The following is a 19509-nucleotide window of genomic DNA, read 5'->3' as shown; positions in this document are numbered from 1 at the left end:
CGAGGGTGTCTTTCGGACGCTCGGCGTTCCTTTGCTGAGTGCGTTTCTGGAGATGGTCTTTTGCATTACTAAGACGCAAGTTGTCGCACAGGCGGCCACTGTCTTTGTAAGAAGGTATGAAGGTCTTTAAGGCCCGTCTTGAAGACGAAAGCCATACGTCTTCCTTTAGTGTTCACACTTCTTCAGCAGCGTGCGGCTCTCCATGGAGACTCGCATGAGGACGTCCCTTGAAAATATTCAACGTCATATGCAAAACGCGGTTCGTCGTAACATTGAGATGTTGGAAAGGTCGCTCGCCAGGACGCCTCTTGGCGGGCCTTGCATGCATCAGGGCGCTCAACGAGTTCCTCTCTGAAACGTCGTTCAGAAGACTTGGTGTTCTCTGCTCAGACACGCTCGTAGCTAAGCAGGACGTTTTTTGAGGACGCTCAGCAGGACGCTTTTGAGGACGCTCGGCAGGACGATTTTGAGGACGCTCAGCAGGACGCTTTTGTGGACATTCGCCAGGACGCTTCGGTGGAAGCTCGGCAGGACGCTTTGCGAGAGTAAAGGCGTCTTATTTGCTGTTCACGACGTTTCTTCAGGGACGCTTGACGCTTTATAAACGCTCGTCAAGACGAGGTTTTTTTTTCAGGACTCTCCACAGGACATTCCTTTACAGAAAAAAGGATTCGGATTTTGTTAGCGGAGAGACATACCCGAATTTTTTCTTTTTTTCGACCCCTTTCCTCTTTCCACTTCATCGATTTCTTTCTTGAGAATCGGGAGGGAAGATTATATACTTCGGATTCCTGGGTGACTTTCGGTTCATGTTTAAAGGGTTTCCCCTATTAGCAAAGTGCTAATAGTTTTGTCAAGTAAGGACGTTTTTTCCCCATTGTCAAGATACTAAAACGTTTGTCATTTAAGTGGGGGACCCCTCATAAATGGGTAGTTCTCATTGACATAGCTTTTAACGTTTTTATCGTTTAAGCGGATAAACTCGTTAACAAATTTCGGAAGAGCTCTCATTCATTTTCAGAGGCTCATCCGGGGAGTAAGAAAAAGACTTGTAGACTAGATCCAGGAAGTCTTATGTCCAATATCATAAGAACATTGAACGGTCCTTTTCGATCCTCAGTTCTCTTGATGATCTCTATTCGAATATTACTCCCTTTTCTTGGAAAAGAGTCTTGGCAAAGAGTCAAGGAGGTCTTTTAAAAAGCTCATTCATTAGAGCGTGGACAGTCGTTTTCTTTCTTTCTCTCTTCCTCGTCGAGGAAAGATGTAGTAGGAGAAATTCGATATGCTTCAAATTACTACAATACGTTACGGTAGTTTATCTTTGCGTCATTTCTTTTGGCTTAACGCATGGGTCAAGTCATATACGCATTATCGTATTTACCTCTGCGGATAGAAGCCGAAAGAAACTGTTGTCTAATGTATTTATTTGACACTCCCTTCAACCTTCCAAGAGTTTTCGGAGTAAGAACAACTCTTCAGGTATTGTTACGACAACACCGACTCAGCTTCTGTTTTTAGCGAATTCTGTTTCGTTTAAATAGACCTGCTGAGAGTTTCCTTTTGCTCGATATCATACCTATTTCCTTCGTAAAGGGAGTAGCTGGCAACTCAGGCAGTTAGTATTTCTGTTCACATTGAGCTTTCCTTCGAGGAAGACTTCTCCTTCACTCTCTTTGATAGAGATCGAAGGTGGTCGATCTCCAATCCTTATTTTGTTTTCTTGAAGGAAAGAGTTTAGGATGGAGATCGTTGTTCAGAATCCTATAAATATATTACGTATATTAACCTCGCGACATGATTCTACTAAGCAGTTGAATTGTCCGAGGGGTAGGCGCATATCCTAGTTATTCTACGGATTGCGACTTAGACGAGAAGTATTCTAATTGAACTGCAACTCTGGGTTGCCTGCAACCTCCCAGGAGTTTGTTTCAATTTTATATACTTATGGTTTTGTACCGACAACACCATTTCAACACCGTTTCGCCTAAATATAATTGCTCGAGCATATCTTTTATGCTCGGTGGTTCTAGCCGAACGCATTCCTTTGTGGAATATGGATTACCTGGCAACTCAGGATGACGAGTCAGTGGGAGCTCAAGCTCAGCTACTGCATATTGAACTGCCTGATAGCAGCTCCGTATCAGCTGGGCCTCCGAGATGCACGGTTGATTATGTCTCTCTCTCTCTCCTGCTTTGATTGACTACCGAACCGTATCTCTGCCCAACAATCATGGACTTAGGTCTCTGATTAACGGGGTTTCTCGCAATTATGAAGGAACATCTACTGCTGTGACGATAGATTCCATCGCCTTCGATATTGCGAGAATTTTTCAACAGAGATATCTCTTAGACTCTTTCATCTTTCTGTTTAACGCACGGTAACAGAAGTCTGTACAAGTCTCCCGCTGCATCGCACTGCGATAATGCGAATGATTTTGCAGACATCTGGGTTTGTCTTTAAAATATCTCATATTCGTAGGTGTACAATTGTTCATTGTTCAACCCGAATTAACAGATATGTCAAAAGACATCGCCTACTCTCCGACCTGACAGCTCTATTCAAACTGTTCAGCCCATGAGAAGCAGTTCTTCAGGCAGCTTTCCCCTGTGTTTTCATTACTGAAGAACGCCCCGCTTTCATTGCAACTACGACTTCTCACCGGACCAGCAATGAAATAGCGGTTAGCGTTTTCAGTCATTGGTAGGCACAGGTTCAGAATCTTGAGAATCCTTATCTCGATTTGTCTGTGAAGACGTAGGTTGCATTCAATATCTACCTTCGTCTTCAACGGTACAGAGCGATAAGATCTTCAAGAGTAATGGCAGCCTCTTGGCCAAGGCAAAGCAGTGCTGCCTATTTTCAGTGTTCAATCGGAGGAGGCCGTTTCTGGAGATAGTGAAGGGAAATGACTGTTCCTCCCCTCGACCTCTGTGAAGTTCCTTATGGTTCTATCTTTCCGTCTGAAGTATGAGATAAGCTAGAAGTCCTAACTATTGTAGAATATGCAAATATGTTGTTGACGGCCTCTAGGCTCAGAGATTCGGTTCTGTCAAACAACAAAGCTTCACGATCTTTGAGGTCTGTGGAGATCTTACAAAATTCTCTGGATCAAAGGTTCCGACATGGAACTTAGACGTAGTCTGAGTGTTCTGATGCCAAAAGCAATTCAAACCTATCCTTTCTGCGAACTTAATACACGTGACCAGAAAGGCTAATATTCTAACCGCTCTAGCCACGGCAAAGAGGGTTAGTGAGGTTTTAGCCATCATCAGAGGTTTTGGCTTTAAAGGACATAATCGCGGTCTGTCCTCTAAGCATTCCGTTCTTGATAAGAACGAAAACCTGTCTAACCCTTGACCCGAAGGCTTGGAGACCAAGGGTATGGCACAAATTATTGGGCAAGGGCATTAGAGAGTCCGTGCCCTGTAGGGTCTCTCAAGTTTTATCTTGATAAAACTATAGAAAGTCAAGGTCAACGGACAATCTGCGGTGTTCCGTAAAAAGACCAGACGGTTCATGTCCAAAAACACCCTGGCATTATAGCCAAGGAGTTCTTTTAAGAGGTCTCATTCATTGTGTTTGCATAAAGATTTGAGATTTTTTCTTAATATGAATGCTCAAGAGGTGAGGGCGCGGCCTCGGAAGCATTTCAACAGAGCATGACACTCAGTAACATCCTTAGTGCCACGCTTAGCGAAAGCAACTCTGTGTTCGCTTCACACTCCCGACAATCTGCGGGGTTCCGTAAAAGACCGACTGGTTCATGTCCAAGAGCACCCTGGCATTATAGCCAAGGAGTTCTTTAAGAGGTCTCATTCATTATGTTTGCATAAAGATTTGAGATTTTTTCTTAATATGGAAGGCTCAAGAGGTGAGGGGCGCGGCCTCGGAAGCATTTCAACAGAGCATGACACTCAGTAACATCCTGAGTGCCACGCTTTAGCGAAGCAACCTCTGTGTCGCTTCACACTCCCGATGGGATGTGAAGACGACTTTCAGATCCGTAAGTCGCTAGGACCATACATATCCGTAGATATATTATTGGGGCAGGAAGCAACACGAATCCTATCCTATAGAAAAGGGATAGGTGTGCTTTTAACTTTGAAGGGTTGGTCGCTTGAGGCGCGTTCCTTTTCTTTAGCCTAGAAGTTATGGAACTAACTTTGATAGGTTAGGTCAGGTGGTGGTTTTAGCTTCGTTGCCCTCAGAAGTATGGTCATATGGTCTAGTCACATTGTGGTCACGCCCCCGTTGACAGATCAGAGCACACCAGCATTACAGGTCTCTACCTCGCTGGCAACTCTAGTAACGCAGAAGCAGACTTTGGTGACAGTAATCACGAAGTCGGCTATGCTAACAGGTGAGGAACTAAGATGTATATCATCTACTTAATTTAGTTTCCCAAAAAATCCTATTCTGTCTCTTCCCACCATCCGAAGGTGGGATTCAGCTATATATATATCTGTCAGGTAAGTTTCATGAACAAAATGTTATTGTTATAATACAATTAAGTTTGTTCATACTTACCTGGCAGATATATATAATTAAAGTGCCCACCCACCTCCCCTCAGGAGACAGTGGCACTGATAAAATATGAATAGAAAATGGGAATAGTTCCTGATATCCGCCTCCCACGGCGGGATGGGAATGGTACTACCACCTGGCCGCCCACTGCGTGTGCCGCGAATTTTTAAATTCTGTCGGACTTCAGAAAATACAGCTATATATATATCTGCCAGGTAAGTATGAACAAACTTAATTGTATTATAACAATAACATATTTTCTGTTACATTTAAGGACAGCTAGGAACCTGTCTACCTCGACTATCAAAGGATATTACTAAGGCAATGTTGGGATCAGTTTTTAAACACAGAGGATTGGATGTATCAACAAACAGAGATCTTTCAAATCTCATTAAATCTTTTGTTACAGAAAAGCCTAAAGGTTCGAAGATCTTATCTTGGAACCTAGAATGTAGTCCTTAAATGGCTGTTGGAACCCCCGTTTGAGCTATTGTGCAGTGCATCATTGAGAGCTTTGAAGAGAAAGACCCTATTCCTGGTAGCCTTGTCTACAACAAAAAGGGTGAGTGAACTAAGTTCCATGAACGAGAGTGGGATTTGCTCTGGGTAATGCAGTATCCTTTGGGTTTTTAGCAAAAAATGGGACTCCTTCCAAGCCATGGCCTCGTTCTTTCATTATTAAAAAGCTGATAGGCTTAGTAGGACTGGAAGAAGAGGAGAGGTTACTGTGTCCTGTCAGAGCTCTAAAATGTTATCTACAAAGAACAGAAAAAATTAGGGGCTCATTTGATCATTTATGGTGTTTTGTAAAGAATCCTTCTTGCCCAGTGTCTAAAATGCCCTGACATTCTTCTTGCGTAATGTTATTGTAGAGGCTCATTCCCAAGCGAAAGAAACTGATTTTAATACACTGAAAGTGAAGGCTCACGAGGTGAGAGCAGTGGCTACGTCGCTCTCCTTTAAACATAACCTCTCTTTGGATTCAATTATACAAGCAACATATTGGAAATGCAAATCAGTGTTCGCCTCTCATTACCTGCAAGAAATTGAAACTGTATATGAAAATTGCAGTCCTCTGGGTTCGTATTTAGCAGCTGGCACAGCATTGGGTAAGGGTGTGTAGGAAGTCATTCCTTCCTATTCTAGTCTCTTCACCTTGAATAAGGTTGAGTTTAAAGGGGAGTCTGGAGGTACTATTGGTGTACTAGGAGTACCCTTCAGTCAAATTTATAGTTGAGTATGAATTGTATTATAATTTGGGAAGTGATATTATTTTTACTCTGGTAAATATATTGTATGGTACTGCGGCCTGGGCAAGGGCATCTTTTGGTTGACCATTCTAGCCACAAACTATTCCTTAGCTGCATGGACCCCACTTTAGTAGAGGACGATTCCTGGCTATACCACCACTTTCCTACGATTTTAATTTTCAAAGAATGTAATTTTGAAAGTATGTGCATATCCATGTATCCCACCTCCTACAATGTGGGATTCAGCTATGTAACTACTTGGTAAGTTGCATACATAAAAATGACATTTTTATTATAAGTTTTTTTTTGTATGCTTACCAAGTAGTTACATGATCAAAGCCCTCCCTCCTCCCCCTCACATGGATAGAAGGGCATGAACAACTGAATTTCGTGCCGTGTTGGTTCCTCTCTATCCCGATAGACAAAAACAAACCAGCGCTACCGCGAATTTCAAAAATTCTAGCTGCCAACGGATTTAGGAACTAGAGCTGTGTAACTACTTGGTTAGTATACATAAAATCTTATTTTATTATAAAAATGTCATTTTCAATGAAGTGTTGGTTTATAGTCGTTTATTAACTCGAAAGTCTTAGCTGCTGTTAGTTAGCTGTGCATGGCCCTGGGTATACGGTAATGCCTTGCAGTCATTTGGCATAGAGCATATAATAGTGGTAAGCTTTTTTTTGTTTACAAACCTTTTATAAGTACAGTTCATAAAATTAAGACTGCAGGATTGGAGTGTTGCTAAAGAAGAGTACACTATGAATAATTGCAATGTTTGATGTCTTTAATTGTGGCATTCAATTTAAGGACAAAATAAATTAGGTGCTTTGAATATATTTTTGGGCTGCAGACATGTAAGTTTACATACACTACAAATAATAAAATGGTGTATACATGTGTTTTATAATTACAGTATACAGTAAATTTTTGATTGGACCATTTTCTCAATAATGCAGAGTAAATGGTTACTTCAGTCATTGTACATATATTGGAGTTTTGTTTCTTAAAACACTTGCATTTCAGGTATGGAGGTATAAGAAGTGTTACCCACGAGTAGTTTGGTCTCCACTGTAATCCTTGAACATGAAAATGGTTCTATCACAGCGTCAACGAGAGGAATTGTGAGTGTTACATGTATTTTGTATAGTTGATAAGTTGTGTGTGTTTCCCTTTACTATATTTATTTTAGTGTTTAGCTGTAGCAACTGTAACCCTATTTTACATAAAAAAAGGCATCTGTGCAAATATAGTTTATATATAAACTATTTTGTGTTTATCAACAGTAATTTTGTATTTTATTTAATCCTTGAGCTAATGTAACAAGTTTTATTGCTTTATTGACTAGGCAACTATGGTTGCAGGGTCCTTCCTCCTTTAAAATACCAAGAATGGCCATGGTAAATGGTAAGGATTTTAACGCAAAGAACATCTGCAGAAAAGGAGAGGATTTGATATGTAAGGTTCCATGGATAAAAATGGAAAAAGGAATTTTAAAGCCACACCCTCAGTGTATGTAGGGGCCATTTCACAGTGAATTATTATTTTTAAAAGTATATTTTGTTGTAGAGAAAATTTCTTTTAGCAAGATTTAATTGTGCTCCCTTGGTCATTCATAAGCTGTTCAGGAACTTTTACTAGTTGTATTCTCTTTGTTCTGAGGAAGTTTATGCATGTCTATTAGTCTAGCTATCATATTTGTCAAATTTAGTGCTGTGAAAATCAATACTTTGCTTTATTTTACTTTGTTGCTGTCTGTGAAGTTATTATGCCTGTTGTGGTACTAATTCTGGTGTAATTTTAATGAGTATTAAATTTTATATTACATTGAGTATTAAAAATAAAAGTTTTGAGTTGAAAACCATACTGTGAATGTGAATGGGAGAGAGATAATTTTGATGAGGTAAAGTTTTGAAAGATTCAGTGATATATTCGAGTCATGTCGTATTAAGTATGAATGGAAAACATTCATTCGGATAGGAACATTTCAATATCTCTTGTGGGTAATTGTCAGTTCAATGTACAAATTGGATGTTCAGATACGAAGCATAATTTAAAGAGATTTAGAAATGTACCATGCTTTGTTACTCATAATTATGGAGGTATTTAGACCTGGGATGGATGACTTAACAGTTTCTGTTCACGGATGCACAGCAAATGTCACGAAAGAATGAGCATTAATCCTCTAGTAAACAGACGTCTGCTGTCTGTTTCTCTTATGTTAAAATGAATAGAACTTCTGATTATGAAGGTTATTGTGTCACTTACAGAATGTTTAGTTGTTGCTGTAAGTAATATACATGCACGTAATGGCAAAACTTTTTATTAAAAGTATAAGTTTATTGATTATGAAATATTTTCATTACAGCATATCTGCAGTGACAGCTTTTCAAGTGTTTTGATAAAGTAGTAGTCATTGAATGGTTTAGCAAAGTTTTTATGTTTGAGCTGTTATGGCTTTATAGCCACATGGTAAAGAGCTCATAAGTTGTAGTCCTGAAGATCAGTAATCTGTCATTAGGTCTTGGTTGCTGTCTTAACCCTTAATGGACGGATATGCTCACATGATTAGTAATAAGTTTTGGGTGGTGGATGGATTTACTCATGGTGAGTAACAATATTACACGCCATCGATTTGGGGGAATGGGACGGGAAAGAGCTGCCATTACTTCTGTAGCCCATAAATTCACTAATGGCAATTTTAGATTAGCTAAAATCCAGTGGGCGGCTCATGAGAGTGTCAATTTGATCTTGACTTCAAGGGAGGATGTAGTACTGCCTCTTTCTCATATGACATCTTTTTATAAATTTGCTCATGAATATATCAAAGAGTTGCTGTTGGTTTTAGTTCTTATCTTTTATGATAGTATATCAGTTATAAAATTTAATTTTGCAAAAAATTTTACAAAAAACATGAACAAATCCCAAAGTTATTGCATCTTCGTTCTCGGTAAATTTACGTCTATATTTTACAACAAATATGCTCAGAATGTGTTAACCGGTTTTATTTCTTGTTCGTTTTGATATTGTGTAAGCAGTATTTATAATTTTACAAAATAAAATTATCTTTTTAGAAAAAACAACTTTGTAAATCTTACGATTGTCTGGTAAAAGAGGCCCCACAATGGGTTGTAAGTAGTCATTTTCAACCTCTTGTCAATGTTACCCCAGCCTGGGCTGCTGCATATTCATTTTTTAGCCCAGCTCTTAAGGGTTAAAGGTTTATTATATTATGCTAAAGTTTGAGGGACTTGACAACTAAATATTTGTCCTGTACAGTACAAGGTGAAGTAATGGTTTGGGATTAGTTTCACATTACATATAGCACAGCCCCTTAAGTGAATATTTCTTTTTGATTTGCAGGAATAAAGCCATAGCTGACTATTTGTGCAGTAATGGCTATATGGATGCTTTGGAAGCCTTCAAGGCTGAGGCAGATATGCCGGGGGAGATTGAAAGAAAATACGCTGGCCTCCTTGAAAAGAAATGGACCTCAGTCATCCGACTCCAGAAAAAGGTGAGTGGTTTTTCATGAGTGTTGTCCTTTTACTGATTTGGTTCATTTGAACCTAGTTTTTTCAGAGTCTTGTTTAGATTTTGTGTAGAGTTTTGATTATTAATTCACCATTGTTTATGCTTTATATTCACTTTCACATGAACTATAGAGTTAATTTAAATACAAAAATTGTATAGGTACATATCCCTCCATATAGGTATTTACCATCAGTCCACCTCACATGTGTACTTAGGCATTACTAAAGGTTGCTTACAGCATCCCTTTAGCCCTTAGCTGCACCCACTTTTTAGCTGTTTTCTCTACCTCCATTCCTGCTTCCTTTGTTCCATCTTGCTGTCCTATCATTCCAACCCCCTCATTTCATGGTTTTGATAGAGTGCTGAATGGTGGAAAGTCCTCCAGTGTGGGTTTGGTGTCTCGTCACCTTCATTCATTGACAGTCGAGTTACACCAGTGGGCGATCAACACCTCGGTAGAGCTCTCGGCCAGATACTGGAATTCCAGGGGAGAGGAATGTGGTTGCTGACAGGATGAGTCGGAACCAAATCCTGGTCACGGAGTGGTCTCTACATCAGGTCGTGGCAGACAGGCTTTTTCAGGTTTGGGGGAGGCCTGGTAGACCTCCTTTCAGCTCGCTTCAACAGAAAACTGGAAGTTTACTATTCAGTGGTCCCAGATCTTCTTGCTCTTTTGGAGGACGCCTTCCAACACCCTTGGGACAACCTCGAGGTGTACACCTTTCCTCTGTTTGGCTGGTCTGTCAAGTTCTGAACAGGGTAATGACTTCTCGAAATCTCAGGATGACTTTGGTAGCTCCTCTGTGGCCGCAAGCAGAATAGTTTCCGGACCTTCTGTTCCTTCTGTCAGAGGTTCCAAGAGAGATTCCCCCGTGGAGGCAGCTTCTTTGCTAGCCTCGCATAGAAAGGTTTCACCAGTCAGTAGAATCCCTGTCTTCACGGATGGAGACTATCAAGTATCTTCTCCAAGCAAGAGGTTTTTCTCAGGGAACAGCGAGACATATATCTAGTTATCTCAGGAAGTCCTCTTCAGCAGTTTACCAGGGGAAATGGGCAATCTACTGTTAGCGTATAGCAGATTTTTTGGTCTTCCTCAGGGATGAAAGAGGCCTTTCTGTTTCTGCTATCAGAGGCTACAGAGTGACGTTGAGTTTGGTGTTACGTCTGTGAGGCGTAGACATCTCTTTGTCCTGGGAGATCTTGTTGTTCAGGGGTTTTGAGCAGACCTGTTCTCCAAGGGAACTCAAACCTCCAGCATGGGATGTTTCACTTGTCCTGAGAAGTTTACTAGAGCTCCTTTCGAGCCCTTGCATCGATCGTCAGACAGGAATTTGATGCTCAAGATAGTTTGTCTTTTGGGCTTGGTTTCTTCGAAGAGAGTGGGGAGCTTCATGGCCTAAGTTATGATTGAAACATACCAGGGGGTGGGGGTCTATGACCTTAGAGTTTGTTGCAGAATTCGTGACGAAGACCCAGAATCTGTCTGTGCATGATGACAGATTTGCCTCTTTTTCCATTCCATCTCTGAATGACTTTGTAGACAATGACCCATAAGAGCTCTTGCTATGTCCTGTCAGAGCCCTATGTTGTTATCTTAAAAGGACTCAACATCTCAGACCTGGGTGTCATAGGCTTTTTGTTGTCACTGGTTGATCCAGGAAAGAAGTTTCCAGGAACATTTCTTTCTGGATACGTGTGGCGATCAAGCAGGCTTATTTGTCTTTGATGGTTCTGTCGCTGAGTCTGCAGACTGGAGCACATGACATCAGAGGTATAAGTTTCTCCCTGGCATTTAAGCAAAATTTTGCTGTTCATAGTTTTATTTTAAACGCTGGTACTTGGTAGCGTCAATCCACGTTCACGTCTTTTTACCTTAGAGATGTTGCCCATAGGTCTTTGGAGTTAGGTTTGCTTTATGTATTTTTGAAATAATCAAACCCTTTATTCAGTAGCACATAAGTGAGGAGTGATAACAGACCCCTGTGATTACAGGCGGCCCGCGGTTAACAGCGCAATCGCTTAGCGGTGAATAGGTTTTACGGCTGTCGTCAAAAATATTCATTAAAAAGATAAGACATTTTAAGGTATTTTTACGGCACAATTTTTGGTTAACAGCGCTGCTAGCACCGTTATGTCTAACAAGTTCTTACATTTGTAGACATGCCATTCAGACCATATAATGGTTATGAAAATGATATTAACAAATTTTATGGAGAGTTATTACATAGGTATTAGGGTAAAATATTTGCCTCTGATGCTGTTCTATGCCAAAAATATTGAGTTACATAAGTGCAAATTTAGCTATGGATGTGTCGATTTATAAATGTTCATGCTTTTATGTTTAAAATGTGTATGAAAATGTATTACGTATAGGGTATTTTTATTTCTGCACAGCAATATGATACAAAGGCAGCTTTTGAAACTGCCCTTCACATAATCAAAAAGGATGTTTTTTCATGTTCTTTCTTGTGAGATGGGATAAAGTTAGGCTTTTGTAATTTGGTCTCTCATGAAATCGGATTATCGTAACTTGAGCACTACAGCTACCTGTCTGTACACTCTATAAAACCTTATTGTATCTTTACATATTCTAGACACCCAAAGGATTATAGCTAGGCTTTTTTCACTTTACAGTATTTATAATACTATTATGTACTGTACAGTAAATTCCATAGTACTATACTGCATAAATGTAATTTTACTTATTGCACCATTACGGGATTACGGCGCCGTTTGACTGGTCTAGGGCGCGCTGTTAACTGGTCTAGAATTTTGAAAGAAGGTGTGTGGCGGCTGTATGCTTTAAAATCGCTTAGCTTCAAAATCATTTGGTGTCAGCGGCCAGGAACGGAACCCCTGCTGCTAACCGAGGGCCGCCTGTATATGGTTTGTTATATGAACAGTCAGAATTTTCTTTAGTTCCGTAGATGCCATGAATCTGCTCATATATCGTTGTATTGCAACCCAGACAGCTGAGTTGTTAAATATCGGCGCACCTATCTCACAAGCATTGGTCCACCTTCTTTAGAACTCTTTCTTCTAGAGAGGTGGTCAGGTGGGTTAACTCCCAGCCAGTTTAGGATACTTGTATCTCCCTCCAACTATAAGTCGATCCTATTATTAAGACTGAAGGTTTGATCCGCATATGAACAAATGACAAATTTTAAAATCAATTTGTATTTTTCATAGCTAACAAACCTGAGGTCTTCTTGTCTACTGCCCACCTCTAACCTTTCCTCTTTATCACTTATTATTTCCTGGGTTGGGAAAGACTAAAGCGTCACAAGGTCCAGCGCGTGGCCTCTGACCAGCTTTCACCTCGTATGCGCAGGCGTTGCCAGATCTCACAGATTCCTTGCTTTACAATCTTTTTTTTAACCGGTTACCAGTTGGCGCCTGCTGTTAAGACTTCAGGTTTGTTAGCTATGAAAAATACAAATTGATTTAAAGATTTCTCATATTTTCATAAATTGGTGGGTTATGTCCAAGTTTTCATCATTAGGGTTTAAAATGTTTCTGATGAGGTTATTTTTAAATTTTCAACTTTTCTTCAGCAATGGAGTTATAAGTGAACACAGAATAAATCCAGCATATAGTATTAGCTCCCTTTTGATGGTTTGTAATTATTTATTCCTAATTGCAGGTGATGGAATTGGAAGTCAAGTTAAATGAAGCTGAAAGAGAATACATTGCTGGTGCTCCTACGCGAGACAAACGTTCACCATCAGAATGGATACCCCGACCTCCAGAAAAGTACTGTCTTTCAGGACACAGAGCACCTGTTACAAGAGTGAGTTTCTTTAGGTTGAAACGGTATCAAATTTGTTTCAGAGTTTGATTGACAGGAAGGTTGAAATTTAGTGGGATGTAAATAAATGGAATAGCTTTGTTAATAGCAGTCAGTATTTAAATTGGATTGAAGGTTGCAGTTTTTCAGTGTTGTAATTTATATATTTTTTAAAAGCTGTAAGTAAATTTTGCTTATTTTAAGAGAATCCATAAAACAATGTAGACAATTAGACCAGCTGAATTTTATTCATAAAACATGTAGACAAGTAGACCAGCTGAATTTTATCAAGTGTACTGTATTGGGATGAAATAAAACCCTAGCATTTTGTTTATTTGATAACCACAGATTTTGTGTAATGTGGGTGTCACTTTGGTCATGACTTGAGTAAAGTAAGACTTCTGGTCTTGTCATTGAAGGGGTACTTAATCTTTTCACAAGAAAAGATACTCTGCTTCCTAGATGATTAGTCAAACCAATACTTGTCCACATGAATTCATATTTAGTCATAACGCTCACTGTTTTAAAAACAAAAGAATAAGGGTTTGAGGTTAATTACAAAATTTTTAGAAATTTTACCTTTGTTCGTCTTAGTTTTTTCAAAAAAGAAATTGGTAAACCAAGGTCTAGTCAGAGGTGACATATTATATCCAAACAGAAAGTAGATCTGTAAACTAAGCAAAAGAAATTTTTCCAGGTTATTTTCCACCCGCTTTATTCAGTGATGGTATCTGCAAGTGAAGATGGGACCATTAAACTCTGGGATTATGAAACTGGAGATTATGAGAAGACGTTGAAGGGCCACACAGATAGTATTCAAGACATTGCGTTTGATCATAATGGAAAATTCCTTGGTAGGGGAAATAATTTTCTCATTTTTATAAGAGTTGGTTCTTTTGTTGTCAACAGTTCATGTGCATTTCAAAATGTTGAGTAAAGTTAATTAGTTTGTACATGTTGTTTAAGATTTTATATAATTTTTATCATCCTGTTTACTCAAATCGCCCCAGACCATCTCGTTGACAGTGTAGTACAATAAGAGAGATGCACTAAATTCTAACAGTATTGCCTTTTGTTTTGTAGGTTTCAGTATCTATGAGGTAGTTTCCTAGTTCTGTATATAAGTACATAACTTCAGATGTTGAAATTGGGTACAAATACATTTTTGTTTGGCAGGCATACATGTATTTCATCTTATAGTCAGAATTTTTTTATTTATTTTTTTTTTATTTATTGATTTATTTTTTTAAAGTGTACTTTCCTTGTTTGGGCTCATGGTGCTTGTAACATTATGCTTAACAAGAGAGTTGTGCATTGAATAAATAATAACACTGAACCTTTCAGTTTGTCTAATGTTATTTTTGTGTATGATACTAGTATATTTTTATAAGTTTGTTTTCTTAAAATTTTGAATTTAGACACCATAGTAAAGCTGCTGTGCTTGGTTATCATAAGTTTGCAGCAGTAAAATACAGGATCAACTTTATCATAATGCTGCTAACCTCTTGTATCAGAATTTTCCAATAACTGAAACCTGCATTTGGGTTTGAAAAGTGCAAGATCGAGATATTATTTGATTTAAGAAATTTGAGCTCCAGTCCACGACTGCTTGCTGCACTTGACTAACAGGATTCTGTAGTTGATGTAACGAAGGAAGCTGAATGTCTTGCCGGTTCCCTGTAGGTTTGTCCTTTCTAATCACCTCTTGCTACTCCTAGGTCTGTAATGAAGAATTGTAATTTTTAAAATAGTTAAATTATTAAAGCGCAATTATGTAAGCATTATGCACTTACGAAAATGTATTTGATACCTTATAATTAGGGAATTAAGTAGACATGCCATTGTATATGATAAAACTTCCAAATTACCCATTGCTGCATTCATATTCAACTGCAGAGGTAACAGCTTTAGCCTTGCTTTGGATCTACCACACAGATTTGAGAGGGAAGAATGTATAATTTATTCAGATTGCATAAGAACTGTAGTATCTCGAATAAGTTCAGTATGTACGAAGCCTTACAGCCTTTAAATTTTTAAAGCTCAAACATGGAAGTACTTATTGAATTATTTTTAGTCTGTTCAAGTCTGCTATTTCTTGGCATTGTTAGGATTTTTTGAAGAGAGAACCTGGTAAGTTAACTGAAATGGGAAATGTTGAAAAGATTTCCCTTATGTGAAGGTTGTAACCATTTAATGTGTGTTAATTAAGGAAATGACAGAAAGTATCTACTGTAACCCCTTTGGGATTCACAGGGCTTGATGAAACCCCTGTGTGGTGCATCACTCAATTGACACCTCAACCTTGTGAACTCATTTAATCTCGGTAAAGTTAATTTTTATATTATAATACTGGTGTTGTCATTTGGCCAGACATACATGTATTTCATCTTATAGTCTGCTTGATCTGAGTTTGTTGAAAAAAGTAAAAGTCAGAGTCCCAAAAACAAATATGTTGACTTGGTTGTAAAAGCCAATTGTTGAAAATCAGGATAGAGAAATTTTGTTTGCAACAAAACTAGTAATTTGCTTTTCCAACTTAAAATTTTTTTGGTACCTATTTCACAATTCAGTGGAAGTGAAAAAATACCAAAAATGTGTATGCTTTTGCAAGTCACAAATATACCAACCTAGCCCATCATACTCTGATGGAGATCTGTAGAACTGTCTGCCAATGCTCTCCAGATGTTATCCTGAATGATACCAGTTGTAAAAGTTCTTTTTAAGTTGTCTTAGTAGTGGGGAATGTTGACTTTAGCATCATGGGAATCTGACAGGGTTAAAAGTATTTATGTAGAATCTTACAGGGTTAAAAGTATTTATGTAGATATTGGGTTGGGAATACATACTTTACCCATAAATTTTTTTTTAGAAGTGGTGCACTAGTGCATACTGTTTGGTGTAAATGAAGGAGCACATTTTGTTGCAATACTCAAAGACATTCTAATTGGATGTAAAGTTACTTCTGGACTAAATCAGTGGCTAATTTTTGGGTGATGGCAGAGTGTTAGTTTTGCAGCACCTTACATATAGTGGGAATTATTAAAATTTGGATATCTTCATTTGAGTAGAATTATGAGTTTTAGTTTCTCTATTCCCCTTAAGATTCTTGTAATAATTATGGTGCTCAGTGGCTTTGGTCATAAATACCATACATCTAGCCATCCTTCATTGGTTGAAACACGAACTAATTCACAGCTTTGAAAATATTTACTTTCCCACATTTTCCTTGTGGCTCTTCCTTATTGTATTTGACACTGAATATAGATCTTGTCTTTTATTATGTATTACCACATTGTTTTCCTTTCAAGAAGTCTAGTGCAAAGGAAGTTTAGCGTTTCACTAAAAAAAATTTATTTTTGTGAGTGAAATTATTCAATTTCTTAAATATAAATATATTTTTTTAGCCTCTGCTTTATGTGTAGGTCCCTTTTTGGTAACCTTGAGTTGCCAATTAGACATCATTATCAAGGGAAAAAACCAGTGGTGTCAAGTACTGTCAAAGGGGATCCCTCATCAGTCAGCTCAGCCGATCATTTTTTGCACTTAAATTAGATGGTTAACATGGGGTCATCAAAAATGTGGTCTGTGGATATGTTCTGTGAGTAGTTGGACAGATGTACCCAAGTAACAAAGTTTGTGCAAAGTTTTATGGAAACTTGAACGCAATAGCAGCTGTACTATAATCTTAGTTAATTAAATTGTGTAAGTAGTCACTGTGTTTGCATATTTGTTGAATTCTAGGTGAACTTGTCTTTTGAGTAGTAAGTTCTACTCTTAAAAGGGTACTGTCTAAAGGAAGGTTTTTATTAAGAAAATTTGTTCCATGAAGTAGATTTTGGTAAATATTTTGTAGTAAAATGAAAACTTGTGAAGAATAAGTTATATTCTTTTAAAATGAATTATTTATTTTTCCTCCAGTATCTTGTAGTGCGGATATGTCAATCAAGTTGTGGGATTTCACTACATACGAGTGTGTCAAGACAATGCACGGCCATGACCACAACGTATCATCGGTCACCTTCATGCCCTCGGGCGACTATATTCTTAGCAGTTCTAGGGATAAGTCTATCAAAATGTGGGAAGTGGCTACTGGGTAAGTAGTTAGCTATAGAACTTTTACATATACACATTGACTTTTAGACTATAAAATGTGCTTCTAAGTTTATCCAGTTATATGTATGTATGTGTGTGTGTGTATATGTGATGTGTGTATATCTATATATATATATATATATATATATATATATATTATATATATATATATATATATATATATATATGTATATATATATTATAAAATATATATATATATATATATATATATATATATATATATATATATATATATATATTTATTTATTTATTTACAGATTTCTCACTGGAACATAAACCCCATTATTTGCGGGAAATTTGCCTATTCGCAATATTTTTCTGTAAGAAATATTCACAAATTCCCATTTTTTTATATATATATATATCAATTTTATCCTAAAATGTATTTTTTGTGATAAAACTTAAAAAAAAAAAAAACAGGTAAAAACATTTTTAGTGGGTTTCTTTTGAGTTTTAACTAACAAAATAGGTAGTTTTAATTAAGCATTTTTTAGGGGTGATGTTTTGTGGTATGCATCCTCCACGAATATGAAGAACTGTATATATATATTATATAGATAGATAGATAGATACATATTGATATAGATGCATATAGACATAGTGTATATATCACACAAAAAACAGTAGTCATGCGAGATACATTCATAAAGAAGCTAGGGAGACTTCTTCTGGTAATCAAGCAAAGTTTTATTAGCGACATGCTGGGGTTCAGCCCCATCATCACAGCTGTAAAAACAATTAATACACATATAAAGCGCCTCAGTGGCGTGGTTGGTATGGTGTTGCGTCCCACCTCGGTGGTCGTGAGTTCGATTCTCTGCCATTCCATTGAGGAGTGAGAGAGGTGTATTTCTGGTGATAGAAGTTCACACTCGACGTGGTTCGGAAGTCACGTAAAGCCGTTGGTCCCGTTCTGAATAACCACTGGTTCCATGCAATGTAAAAACACCATACAAAATATGTTCTCTGTCAATTTATTACTTAAAAGCTTGTTTAGGTATTTGAAGAAAACCTTAGCTGGATAGCAGTTATCAGTGAAGTATTGTTGTAAAACCATAATCTCATGATGAAAATCAGACCAGCCAGATGAGAGAGAATAGGCCCTGGGGAAGAGGGTATATAAAGCATTTTACTTTTAAAGTTAAAATAAAACTACAAACTTTGTAAAAATTTGTTCCTAGTCTAGTAAACGTCTTAATCTAAAAATTGAGGTGCATAATCAATCTGTATTACGTGATACTTCTGTATCTAAGAAAGAGAGCCTATTCTCTTTTTCATAATCAATTGTAAACTTGATATTAGGGTGGGCTTAATTGGCAAATTGTAAGAAGGAATCAGCCCTATCTCTGTCACGGAAAAGAATAAACATATTGTCAACATAAAGGCAGTAAAAGAGTTAGATTAGCTAGAGGGCCATTGTCCAGCAACCGCTCCTCAAGTTCTCACAAAAATCTCTCTGTTCATGAATATCACTGTTGAAGAAACAATTCAAATTATTTTAAACAAGATTTTTATTAATACAGTGGTCCCTCCGTTTTTACGGGGGATGCGTACCAGACCTCCCTGTGAATGGTTAAAACCCGCGAATGTTTGGAACCCCTATAAAAATGCTAAAAACAGCTTATTTTGTTACTTAAAACTCAAGAAAACCATTAAAAATTCTCACAATTGGTTTTTTTAATTGCAAAAAAAAAAATAAAAAAGCCAGGAATTTGTGGATATTTCTCATAGAAAAATACAGTGAATGCGCGAATTTCCCGCAAATAATGCGGGGAGATGTTCCTGAGAGAAATCCGCGAATGTGTGAGTCCGCAAATACAGGGGCCCCACTGTATTCTGTTTCATGGTTTTGATTATGATAATTTTAAGAAACTTCTAACTTTGGCAGTGCAGGACACCAGTTATTTTTAAAGGGAAGTCTTATGTACAACGGTCTTTGCAAATATTTTTGTGTGAACTGGAGAAGCGGTTATTGGTCAATTGCTCTTTAGCTAATCATCCTCTCTTTTACTGCCGTTACTTTGACGATATGTTTATTCTTTTCGTAGACAGAGATAGGGCTGATTCCTTCCTACAATTTGCCAATTAAGCCCACCCTTACATTATTGATTATGAAAAAGAAAATAGGTTTTCTTTCTTAGATATAGAAGTGTCATGTAATACTGACAGGTTTTACACCTCAATTTTTAGAAAATCGACGATTACTGGACACGGGACAAATTTTTACAGCTTCAGTAGTTTTAACTTTAAAGTAAATGCTTTATATACCCTCTTCCACAGGGCCTATTCTCTCTCAT

The 19509-nt window shown here is 37.8% G+C and overlaps 1 protein-coding gene across 4 annotated transcripts in view; it reads left to right on the top strand.

The window, feature by feature from the left end:
• The window catches only part of LOC135197176 (lissencephaly-1 homolog), a 66643-nt gene that overhangs the window by 38117 nt on the left and 9017 nt on the right, over positions 1-19509 (top strand). For all 4 annotated transcript variants that reach the window (XM_064224164.1, XM_064224165.1, XM_064224166.1 and 1 more), the window contains 5 exons: positions 6805-6902; positions 9142-9295; positions 12956-13102; positions 13797-13953; positions 17018-17192. In XM_064224164.1, coding sequence (XP_064080234.1) covers positions 6865-6902; positions 9142-9295; positions 12956-13102; positions 13797-13953; positions 17018-17192 — 671 coding nt within the window. In that variant the 5' untranslated portion in view covers positions 6805-6864. The remainder of the gene's footprint in view (positions 1-6804; positions 6903-9141; positions 9296-12955; positions 13103-13796; positions 13954-17017; positions 17193-19509) is intronic.

This window comes from Macrobrachium nipponense, chromosome 18 (assembly GCF_015104395.2).
Source record: "Macrobrachium nipponense isolate FS-2020 chromosome 18, ASM1510439v2, whole genome shotgun sequence".
Classification (NCBI taxonomy): domain Eukaryota; kingdom Metazoa; phylum Arthropoda; class Malacostraca; order Decapoda; family Palaemonidae; genus Macrobrachium; species Macrobrachium nipponense.
Note: the sequence above shows the minus strand (reverse complement) of the source record. Positions and strands in the feature narration are given on the sequence as shown.